Here is a 12,967-nt window from a genome sequence, read left to right as displayed (position 1 = left end):
TATCATAACCTGATGAAGTTGAATGAGATGCAATGAATGATTGTGGCTTGATAGGGAAAAAAATCTGTTCTCTTGCAGGACTTTTGGTGTTTGATTTGTATTGTCCAACCCAGTGATGCTCAAAATATATGCTGTACGATAAATACGCCTGTTAATTGCTGTGAGAAATGTCTTATATTTGTATTTATTTATCCTAGATAATTTATGCAATGGAAAATTCCACAAACATCTTCAAGACCTGTTTGCTCCGCTTGTTGTTAGATATGTGGATCTCATGGAATCCTCAATTGCACAATCAATTCACAGGGGCTTTGAGCGGGAGTCGTGGGAGCCAGTAAAGTAAGGAAACCTCCTTTGATACAACTGGAGTTTTCGGGTACAAGAGGACTCGTACGCACATGACTCAGTAAAACACTAGAACAGTTGCGCTGTGAATATCTCACATTTTGGGGTTGAGTGCTATGAATCTAAGACCTTTTAAAAGTTCAAAAGTTATAAGACTTTTTTTAAGAAACAAAGTTTGAAGAAACTACTAGATGATGCAGTTGACTTTATTTTTATTGACTTAAATTTGGGAATGGGACTATTAGGATGAATGAAAATCCTGTCCTCTTCTTGATTCTCGCAGCTCTTAATAGTACAGGACTGATAGTAACAATCCAAAACTAAGCATTTGTGTTGACAAATCTGTCAGTATTCTGTAAGATATTTCACTAAACTCTCCTAACTACTAATGAGCTGGCAAAGTAATGTCAGCTCTGGGTTGCTTCCCTGTGGGTTCTTTCCATGTTTTTGTTAGTGTTTGGATCATCAAATTCTGATAGGGCTTGATAACATGCCGTTATTTTCTACTGCAACTACTATTTTCTGCCATCCAGGAGTAAAGTCCAATCATTTCACAAAATTAGTGTCATTTGTTTGTGTAGAGCTTTTTAAACTTTTGATGCGTGTTTATAGGCACTGTTTGAATATGTTAGTAAACCAATGTAAGCCGTTACGAGAAAGTGAATTAATTTAAAAAATAATAATAATAAGTTAAATAAACCGTTGACCAAGGAGACAACCAGAAGCATTTGTGACTCTAGGCCCATTTATGCACTGGGCACTTTACTGCCCCAGCTCTCGTGCAGGAACACAAATAGGGGGCAGATGAGGTGCACTGGGCCAAATGCTCTCCCCTGTGGGTGCAGGGAGAGGTGGGGCCACCTGCCACGACTAAAACTCCAGCCTGCAACCCAGCATGAAACCTCCAATGCATAAATGGTCTAGAAGGAATTCAGGAGAACCAGAGCCTCCGCTCACTCAAGGTCCCATAAAGCCCCCTTGGGCTGCCAACAGATGAACGGCCCCCTCTTTAGCCTCTTCATCAGAAGTTAAATCCCTCTGTTTTAGGAATACAAATTCAAGTGGGGAGGGGGTAGACAGGTCATCCTGCTTCAACAAAGGCAGAACCTTGTGGTACTTTAAAGAGTAAGTTTCTTCCTCTCTCCTACCCCAAATTCCCGTTAATGTATGCTATAGTAAATCTGCCCGTAACTAACTCAATCTACTCATTAGGTTATTTTCATGCTTATTTACTTTTCTATATTTTCAGTACCATTTACTACACATTTCTCATATATGTTGCATCAAACATTCCATGCAACATGAAACTGATTTTTTTTAAATTTAAGTTCTCTGTACACCTCCACCATGCAAAAATTAACACTTTCTGCTTCCCCTGGATTTATTAATGAAAGTTAAGCAGAGCTGTGCCCAGCACCTAGTTCATACCTTCTCCTGCCGCAAAGACTGTACGCAGATCATCAGCCAGGGGCAAAAGCAGTTTGGAAGTATTTGCAAGGGAAAAGGGTGAAGAATGCCGCACTCCCCTTGCCTCTTCCCCAGTGTAAGGCCTAGTCTGCACACAATAGATAATGCACTTTCAATGCACTTTAGAAGTAGATTTTCCTGTTCTGCACTGGAAAATCCAGCTGCCAAAGCACACTGAAAGTGCATTATCCTTTGTGTGCAGACTAGGCCTAAGTCTCTTAAGCAGGTTTCCCCCTGAGAAAAAGCTGTGAGGATTGCATTGCATGCACGGAATGCATTCTGTGGTTCATCTCCATGGCCTCTGTGCGTGACTCTGAGGGGAGCATGTACAGATTCAAACTGCAGAAACATCTCAAGCTAAATCGAAAGGGATTTTTGGCACTAGTGTCACCCACCTGCCCCAGAAAGTAATAGGCATGCTCAGAGAAAATGCAGCCATGTTTCCTGACAAGCTCTTTGCTACTGCAGAGACATCTTAATGAACTTGCCTCTCACACCTCATTATTTTGCATACAAAAAAAAAATAGAGAGGAAAATCTGTATTCAGAATTCTTTCTATTTTTTCTTTCCCAAGACCTTTCTTCCCTATGGAACATGACCCTCCCACCTCTTTTCCCCCCTCTCACCTCTCCTTTCACCTGTTTAATGACTCAGAAGTCTACCTTCAAGTGCTGCATCTCCTGTGGGCACAAGTTGCATGCTTTGGGAGAAGATGATTAGGTTAATTCATGTCCCCATTGTATGAAATTAACTGAGCAAGCTAGTTGCAACTAACTCTCCTGACAGGTCAAGCACTCTAAATAAATAAAATACAGTGTGGCAAAAACTGAGTTGTTGAGTACTGAATGTTGAATGCTAAATTCGAAACTGTTTTGTTCAATGCAAGTTCTTGTTAAAGATGTTATATATTTAAGTCAAGATGTTTACTGTATATCGTGTATGAGAGTTCTAATGTAAACCGCCCTGAGCCAAAAGGGAGGGCGGTATTTAAAAATAATACATTTAAAAATAAAAATAAATCTTTATTTTTATAACCCGCCATTCCTAAATGCTCAGGTCAGGTAACAACATGTAGTAACGATCAATAATAGCATAAAAACACATAAAAGTTCAGTAAAACATTTCCTATTTACAGTAGCCCTCAACTAATTTAGGTTAAGGGGGCCATATCCTTGGAGGGCCTCTTGTGGCGCAGAGTGGTAAGGCAGCCGTCTGAAAGCTTTGCCCATAAGGCTGGGAGTTCAATCCCAGCAGCCGGCTCAAGGTTGACTCAGCCTTCCATCCTTCCGAGGTCAGTAAAATGAGTACCCAGCTTGCTGGGGGGTAAAATGGTAATGACTGGGGAAGGCACTGGCAAACCACCCCGTATTGAGTCTGCCATGAAAATGCTAGAGGGCGTCACCCCAAGGGTCAGACATGACTCGGTGCTTGCACAGGGGATACCTTTACCTTTTTACCTTTATCCTTGGAGGGCAGATTTCCCCTCAGTTTCCAGCAGTGATGGTCCACTAGGGCCTCAACCATAGGCCTGGTGGAACAGCTCTGACTTACAGGCCCCGCAGAACTGATTAAGGACCCACAGGACCCTGATTTCCTTTTGCAGAGCATTCCACCAGGCTGGGGCCAAGGCCAAAATGGCCAAAATGGCCTTTTCCTTGGTCAAAACCAGTTTGAGCCAGGAATCCTTAGTAGGTTTTGGTCAGATGGCTGAGCATAATAGGAAAGGAGGGCCCCTTAGATTCACTGGTCCCAGACCATTTAGGACTTTAAAGGTTAACACCAAAACCTTGATCCTGATCCGGTCTCCAATATGGAGCCAGTGCAGCTGGGAGAGCACTGGTGTCATATGTCCCTCCACTGGATCAACGTGAGGTCACACCACCATATTTTGTGCCAGGTGGAGTTTCCAGAGCAGTCTCAAGTGAAGCCCTACATAGCATAAGTCACTGAAATCTAATCTAGAAGTGACTGTTGCATGGATCACTTGACTAGGTCCCATGCAGAGAGGTAGATTGCAAGCTGTCATGCTTGGTACATATGGGAAAATGCCAGGTGACTGATATTCATGATCTGGGCCTCCATTGAAAGGAAATCACACCCAGACTCCAATGGGTGTCACAGATACTGGTGTTAGCTGGTCTCTGTCAAGAGGGGATGGCATACTTTCTATTATCCTGAAGCTTCTGGAACCTTGTTACTCTTTTCAGATTTGAGGGGGGTGTAATTTGAGGGTCTTAAAGATTCAGGACCATTCTTCTTCCTCTCACCAACCATTGCAGCCTCATGAATCTTTCTTTGTTACTAGCTGGCTAAGCAGCCCTTGCCAGACCATCATATAGGCTCTATGACCATGGTGAGCTCCTGATGTCTTCAATGCAACAACCTGTACATCACTATGCTCTTGATATTTAAGCTGAAAGAACATGGCTTTCAGTCAAGCTCTGCTGAATGCCTTGTTCCAGTAAAATTCACCTGTTCCTACCTCCTGGTAGGTCAGCTTGACAGTCTTATCCTATGCGTGTGATGCACAGAGACTACAGAGAAGAACAGCAGGTGACATACCTGGAACTTATGTTCTTTTTACATTTTCTGTGTACTCACATGACCCTCCCACCTTTCCTGGAACAGATCCTTATTTTCCTTCTGCTTCCACTTGGGTAGAAAATAGAGCCCTGAGCATGCATTTTACTAGCTAGTTCTCCTAGACAGTGAAGCCCTGCCACAAACTCCTTTTAAGCTTAGCTCTAGAACAGCCTTTCTCAACTTCTTTATCATTAAGAAACCCCTGAAACATTCTTCAGGCTTCAAGAAACCCCAGAAGTGGTACAATCTTGCAGAATATGATTGGGAAGCATAGCTGTGTACATGCCCAGCAGGGGTCCTCACCCCCTCCAGACCCATCATTGGTCATTGAGGGGGGAGAGGTCAACATGACTATTTATGATCATCTCACCAGATAAATGTTTAAAAATTTAATAAATATATACAAAATTAATTAATTCCCACCCATTCAGGAAACCCTTCCAGGGCCCTCAAGAAACTCCAAGGGTTCATGAAACCCTGGTTGAGAAAGCCTGCTCTATAAGCTCACTCCTGTTCAGATCTGGCCATGCTAAATTTCTAATCAGCTTGACTGCACAGATGACCACTTGAAGAACAGTTGCAGATAAGAAACTTACTCTTTTATCCTAAGATCATATGAAATGCAGTGGTAAGTCTATGAAACAAAATCTGGTCATGATACAAACTTAGACTTCTATCCAACTGTCTGTACATAGAGCACACAGAGAATTTCTCCCCATATTTCTGTATTTCTACAACCTCAGAAGGATCATTTCCAAGATCATGGGGGCCACATAGATACTATATAGGGTGGCAGGCTACAGTGAGAAGGGTGAAAGTGTTGAAATTGCTCCCTTTCTTAGCAGAACAGAGTTTGTGGAACTTTCTTTCCTCATTCCAGACCCCTAACAAACATTGGTGTTCCTCCGCACAGATTCCACAAATCCAGGAATTATCTTTTCAGAGGTCAGAAGTGCCTGCACAAACACAGAAGGGAGTGGGAAACCCATGTTTCATTGACAGATGACTAGTAAAGGCCCCTGGAATTCTCTGATATCTATTTTATAGATTCAGCTTCAAGCAATTATTCTTTGTTGTGGTCTCAGTGCATCACAAATACAGAAACTGAAGTCTGCACAGATTTAAGAGATTCTTGTGGTATTGATTCTACTCATCATGAAGAGACACAGTTGTACATGTACTTAAGTAGGTGAAGCCATGCATTTCTGTTCAGTTTTTCTTTGACTTCTTTAGCGTCAGCATCACTTAGGCCTTTCCTTGGAAGTTGTGAGCTGCACTTTTGTCTTTTTCTTTGTTTTTCCACCTCTGTACTCTGTGACTTTGAACTAATTGTGACTTCTCCGTTCGTCTGCACTTGGATGTAAAACACTCTCTATTCACTTCACTGGGCTGAGGAACTTCGAGTAGACTCTCATAGTTACTTTCTGAGACTTATTAATTGAGAAGAAACTGTTCTTCCTATCTTAGAGCTACTATTTGGGAATAAGCTTTGTCAATATATAATGGCTCTTTCCCCATCTCATGGGCTGAATCTGTCATTTTTGATAGTGATGGACCTGATTTTAATTCTGGATCATTTCCAAAATATTATGCCTGTATAGAATTACAGATCTGTTGGGTTGCTCTTCTAAGGTCCGATTGAATGGCACCACAATTGAAAGCACATACAGCTGCTATCCAATACCCTAACTATGGATTACACAGAATACACAGTAGAAGTTGTGTAACACAATTCTTTCAAAACAACTTTTTTCTATGCTATCCTTTTGGAAGAGGCTTTCGCACTCATACAGAAGAGGACCCAATCTATCCATTAAGAAGAGGTATCAATATTTGTACAAAAGAATGCCACTAAACCTTTTTCCTCTTCTCAGCTCAGGATAATCTTGTATTGATTCATAGTTCTTAAGAAGGACAGGGACTGTGTCACACACATAGGAGTGTTAACCATTTCATTAATCCCAAGGAAGGTCCTGAATGATGTTTCTTTCTGTCCATGGACTACAGGGCTGCAGTTTGACTACCCCTGCTCTTATGGGTTCTTTCTTGTGGGTTTTTTCTTCCAGTTGCTGTAATTAAAAGCAGAGAGCTCCTCAAAAGAATATTCTTTATGCAGCTCTCTCCCTCCGACAACATTACCATGAACACAGCATAGGGATGGGATGTCCTGTGCTGCAACCATATGATCATTACAACCCAAGGCCCATACTGTAGCCTTTGCCTGTTTTCAGTACAGGCTTTTCATCACTTCTTACATGGTGTCAGTCTGAACAGTGACTGATAAAAGTCAGATATTTAATCAACAAGCATAACAGCATGAACTCTAAGACTCTTTGCACTCTTGCCGTTCAGTTACGGGAGCAATACATTCAATACAGAATAATCATCAGAGTGTCATAAGAGCTGCCTGTACTTGAGTATCCTCCATTGTGGCTCCCATGTGATGGAATGGCCTGCCTGACTAGGGCAGAGTCTGCACTTACTTTGTTTATTCCATTGTCAATCCTGTTGAATTCAGATCGCTTTGAACTTGGGTCTTCCTCTCTCCCCCTCGGGTCTTCCTCTCCCCCCCTCCTCCCCATTGAAACAGGAAAGTCTTCTGCACGTGGTTAGGGTAGTTCAGAAGAGGAGGAGGAGCCAAGCCTCTTTCTTTCTTTTCTTGAAGGGTGGGGGGAGAGGAGCCAAGCAGGGAGCCTCTTTCTTTTCTTGGAGGGGAGGTGGAGAAGATCGAAAAAGGCAGAGAAGGGAGAAAAAATCCAAGACCGACAGAAGTTGAGAGAAATTAGGGGCTTTTCCTTTAAGGCAATTTTGTCACATGACCACCTGTGGCCAATCATGGGTCCTCTACCACGGAGGAGAGCCCAGATTCAAAACAATGCGATTTTATAATATATTCAGGATTAAAAGCACTCTAAGATATCGCACAATAAAGGTAGGGTCACTCCAGATCAATCCTTCTTGCTGCAGAAGGAAATTTTAAATCACCCCAAATCCAAACGGAAATCGCATTCTGTGTAGAGGGCAGGGACTGAATCGATCTGGGGTTGGAATAAAAGCTCCGTGCAGTTTACACCTAGGTCAGTTCAGGGGCGTGTTTTTAATAAAGAAAACAGGGATGTAGCTTTAATTGTGTTGGGGGGATTAGGTAAGGGCTAATTTCCTCAAGAGCAAGAAATTAGTGTTAGAAATAACTATGAGTAGCTACAGTCCTGATAACTACTTTGAGAAAACTCAAGTTACTATATGCATGACTGAACAGAATCAGTTGAAGAACACCAGGTACAGGTAAGCAACCTGCTCTTCCCTATATATTCTTTTTTTTAAAAGATTACCAAAATATACCAATGGGAATTGGGGGGGGGGGGTTATGAGAAAGGTTTTGTCCTTCTACTGGAATGTAGTACAATAATGCAAAATGCTTAATCTTTTCTTCTATAAAAATATTTATGTCAGAGATATATTTTAAAATGTAGGGTATAAAGTTGTATATTGTAGATGATTGTCATAATAGTAAATTGTATGGATAAGAAATGCAGTTAACTCATGGTTTTAGATTAATTTTGATGTTTAAGAATGTGCAGGACACTGAAGCAGAGTCTTCAGCTTTCCTGTTATCTACTCAGTTCTATTATCTAATCAGGAGCAAGTAGGCTGTGGATTGTAGTCACTAAAATTATTTTGGGACATATAATATATGGTTTATAACAGTGGTCCCCAACCTTTTTATCACTGGGGACTAGTCAATGCTTGACAATTTTACTGAGGCCCGAGGGGGGGTAGTCTTTTGCTGAGGGATGTCGCCGCCACCTGAGCCCCTGCTCCACTTGCTTTCCCGCTGGTGCCCCTAACTTCCTGCTGCCAGCAGCAGCTGCATAGTGCCATGCTGAGGGGGAGCCCCAATCATGGCGTCCACTGGAGAGCATCAAAGGTGAGCCGGCGGCAGAGTGGCAGGGCAGCACCCAGGGAGGAGGACGAGGAGGAGCTGCGGCCCAGCACCAACTGATCCACGGACTGGTCCCAGTCCCCGGACCGGGGGTTGGGGACCACTGGTTTATAAGATTCTTCTGATTAATGGTTTATTGCTTTTGAACAGTCATGTCTGTTTCTTAATGAAATTAAGGTTTGTTGATTTCAATGATTTCAACTGATATACTCTTCATATACCCTCTATACAAAGTCTTCTGTGGGGAAGATGCTTTTTAAAATGCCATTCGAGCTACCTTTATCAGTGATCCTCATGAGTACAATCCATTATAGTTCTGCTAAATAGCCTTGATTTCAACTGCAGATATAAGCATATTCTGAAATCTCCTTTTCCTAATCCTCACATTCCTAACTCTCCCTTTAAAACCTACTTAACTTTAGCTGGGTTATTCCCCATATTTTTATACTCATCTGTATATGTTTCTCTCTCTCTCTTTCTCTCTCTCTCACACACCCAGATGGCTATGCCATGTGAAGTTCAAATGTGGATGTATTGGATTCTTTCTTCTCTATCCCAGTGGGAGGCATATTCTTGATGGTCATTAGCAAGCTACTTTTCCCATGCACAAATTGCAGTTAATTCTTTAAGCTTTCTTATCTCTTCTGTACTATAAATTTATTTGTAATTTTTTTTTTACATTTTCCAACTTGGCAGAGATGACATTAATTTCAGGTAAAGCTTTGGCCTTATGAACTTCACCATTCCTTAAAATCTGAGACCCTATTCTAGGTGTCCAAACATAGAGGTTAGATGAGTCAAACATAAGAATATTTTCTGTGTTGGTTCCCGGCTATGGAATACCTTCCTAACAAATAGTCATTTATTGCCTTTAACCTCTTGTGGCACAGAGTGGTAAGTCAACCTTGCTTTGCCCATGAGGCTGGGAATTCAATCCCAGCAGCCAGATCAAGGTTGACTCAGCCTTCCATCCTTCTGAGGTCGGTAAAATGAGTACCCAGCTTTCTGGGGGGGTAAATGGCAGTGACTGGGGAAGGCACTGGCAAACCACCCCGTATTGAGTCTGCCATGAAAACGCTAGAGGGTGTCGCCCCAAGGGTCAGACATGACCCAGTGCTTGCACAGGGGATACCTTTACCTTTAAGCCCCAGCCCTTGGTGGTGAAAAGTGCCATCAAGTTGCAACCTACTTATGGCATCCCCATAGGATTTATAAGGCAAGAGCTATTCAGAGGCTGCATAAAGGCTATAGACCTTCTTGGTGGTTTCTCTCCCAAGTATTACTCGGGGTCTCCAAATAATGTACAGTTATTACCAAATATATCATCTTTCATTGATGAGTCAACAAAAGTTTTCAACTTTGACTGTACGTGGAGAGCAGGGCACCCATATGGCTGGTTGAGCCTTCTGCCGTCTTGCTCTGAGTCACGAGATCAAATTGGGTGGATGGGATCTCATTACCTTGCAGAGGCCAAGAATTCCTATCACAACATAAGAGTCTTTTAGAACAGATCTTGCAACATGTCTGTCTACAAATCAAGGCTGAAATATATCGCCCTTTATTTAACCTAAGCAGATGGCTGTGTATGATAACGTAGTTTTGACAAATATTTTGATTGCTAGGATGCTGCATAGTACCTTAGAAACAACACAATCCATACATACAGATAAACAGTGCAAGCACCAGTGATTTCCTCAAATCCCATGTAAATATGCTGCTCCTTTCCCTTCCTTTCTTTTCCTTTCCTTTCCTGCACACGCCCTGCAATAACTGCAAAACTCATCTAGATGGGCACACTTGTTCTCGAAAAGGTTGCACAGCTGGTAAGTGTGGGCAAAACTGTACAAGGAAAATGAATCAAAGCAAGACAGCAGCCCTAACACCGTTTTCCAAAACACTGAATATGCAAGTGAAATCTGTTCCCAGGCTGCTTTAATGTACACAGTCACATGAGGTGAGGGATCCTGCCAACATTGCTTTCGCTCCAGTTTCTGCACTACTACCCAACAGCCAACAAGATATCAGTGTCGTGAGGACTATAGTCAGTAGAAAGCAGCTCCTTCTGAGCAGTATGAACAGAAAAATCACTGTCTCTTTGCACTTGGTCAAAACAAAACCATCATTCTGACTTTGATTCCCAGAGGATCGTCAGGAGGATTGTGACGTGATGTGACTTAATGCAACTTTTGGGGGCGATGGTAAAGTTTCAGGGTTATGACAACCATAGGAATAAATTTGTTTAAATACCAGCTTTAAATGGCATGAAACAGACTTTAGATCCAGAAGAAGCGATTGTCTCATCAGCTGTCACCAATCGTAATTTTAGTACGTTCACAAATGCTCACTTACAGGGAGAGACAAAGCAGGCATCTTGCTATTTAACCACATAAAATGTTACAATGAAAAGAACTCTAACAGTGAAAACAACTGAATGTCAAGTCCAGAACTGAAACACAGCCTCTTCAATAAAATTTAGACTGGGAAGACCAAGAGGAAGAAATCTAGGATGAATCAGGCAGAATTCTGGTCTGAAAAAGAAAATGAACTCCATTTTCAGGAAAGGATCGGAATCAGCCCAGCTATAAGAACGCAACTCAGAAGCCTGTGCAGAAACTTTGTTTGTGAATGAACATATCAGAAAATTCTGCCTATTAATTTCACAGTCAACTTGAAAATGTACAGATTCTATCACCAACTGAAATTGGCTAACCATATCACTTTTTAATCTCTATCATGGAGGTTATTTGTAAATGCAATTTTGTGGTGCTGAAAATCCCTTTTTTGTAGATATCCATGTGCCTGGTGTTTCATGGATCCAGAACATGTTGTATAGGCAGCCCACTAATAATCACTAATAACCTTACTCAAATGGTTTCTGTGAGTTGGATTTCTTCAGCGCCCCACTTCTCAATTCTGAAGCAATGCATGGAATATTGAATATCTCACCAGTATAAGCCATTGAAGTGTTGATCTCAATTTTCTGCTAGAAATTCTATACCAGACTAGGCCTTGGACATTCCATGAGCAATGCTTTCTTCTTTCGCATCCCTGCCATCACCAAAATGAACAAAAACATGGCTGTTGTACAAACTGCAATACAATCATTCCCTGCAGGCTAAGTCAACTTTGGTTTACCAAGGTACTTCTGCTGTTCAAGGGCAACATTTCTTGTTTTGCCACTGATCTTGTAACAGCAAAACAAGGTCATCCTGGATGCTGATGTCCTCAACTTAGTGGCCTGGAGGATGTTTCCAGCATTGTCATATGACACCCTGAGGCAGATAACCAGAAACCCAGTCATTAGGCAATCTGTACATGGGAATGCTTTCAGGTGTATGCTTCAACTGGAATTGGATCTATATACCTGTAGTGGCCTACATCCTGGACTGTTTCATCTACATTTCCTATGTTTAGTACACTCTATTCTGAAGTTCCATCTAGCTGCCATTTCAGCTTCATACCTCTTCACCTAAGAACACTCATGACCATTCCGCACAAGGACCAATGTTGCTAAATGTTTGCAGTATGCAGAAACACCATATTTAACAGTGGAATTCTGTCATTCCGCATACCTTCAATTCTAGTGGAATATTGAAGTCCCAGTAGCGGTCTATTCATTCCCCACAGGTTTCCGGTCTCGCCAGAATCGCAACAAAGGAGGCAATATTTTTCCATGCTTCTTCCCGCCCCTGGCTATCAATCAAACAGAACAGCAAATGAACTGTTGTGTTCATGCTCCCGAAAAGCCCCTTTCCCTTTAAAAACCCCAAAACACCAGTAGCAACGAATATTTGTTCATTCATTGTCTCAGAAAGACTTTTTTCACTGATGTAGAAGCTGGTGCTTGATCGTTTACACGCACTTCAAGTCAAACCCCCCCCCCCCCATGAGCGCAATTTCTGGCCGAAATTACAGGCAGTATTGAACAAGGGGCTGTATTGTGCTCGGAAAGACAATTGCAGAAGGGAGATTTATTCTACTGTTAAGCACTTCTGTGGAGGGACTTCAGTCGAAGAAGCCTTGCTTGTTCGTTGCTTTTGCCGGTTTAAGGGGGAACAAATGGCAATTGCATCTCCAGAAGCTCGGGGGCGAGAGCTAGGGAGGGACATTCTTTCTACCACTATTTTGAGAATGCACATGTCTTTGCTGATGTGTTCCAGCTTGTGCTCAGAAATGTGTTTTTTTCGGGGGGAATCCACTTTTCTGCATTTCCCCCTAAGTGCTATAAAATTCCAATTGCTGCTGGAGTTTGGCGGGAGTTTTGCGGTTTGTTTACAACGTCATGTGGAATGTGAAATTAATAGCGTTTACAAAGGGTAAGACTTCGGCTACTTTTAAGTTGTGCGGAATGGCCTTCACTCTTCACCCTGCCTGTTGTGTTTCAGGTGGTCTGTTTACAACGTGTTCTTGTGACACCACCAGTACCTGCATATGACCTTCAGCTGATCCTTATCAAAGACATGGATAAACTATATGCGACATTAGCGATCTATGATCTAAGCATTGTTGAATAGAAATTACTTTCCAGTTGTAGTTTTCTCATCAACAAGAGCCAGTGAACTCTGCACTTAAACCCTCCCAACCTTCACATCCATAGGATCACGTAGTCCTGCAATTGGCCAATCGCTC

At 42.1% G+C, this 12,967-nt stretch overlaps 1 protein-coding gene across 22 annotated transcripts in view; it reads left to right on the top strand.

Moving 5' to 3' along the window:
* Window positions 1-12,967, top strand: part of CADPS (calcium dependent secretion activator) — a 438,674-nt gene that overhangs the window by 332,621 nt on the left and 93,086 nt on the right. For all 22 annotated transcript variants that reach the window (XM_077325020.1, XM_077325018.1, XM_077325022.1 and 19 more), the window contains one exon: window positions 198-339. In XM_077325020.1, coding sequence (XP_077181135.1) covers window positions 198-339 — 142 coding nt within the window. The remainder of the gene's footprint in view (window positions 1-197; window positions 340-12,967) is intronic.

Source organism: Paroedura picta, chromosome 3 (assembly GCF_049243985.1).
Source record: "Paroedura picta isolate Pp20150507F chromosome 3, Ppicta_v3.0, whole genome shotgun sequence".
Classification (NCBI taxonomy): Eukaryota; Metazoa; Chordata; class Lepidosauria; order Squamata; family Gekkonidae; genus Paroedura; species Paroedura picta.
This window is presented reverse-complemented; position numbering and strand designations above follow the sequence as displayed.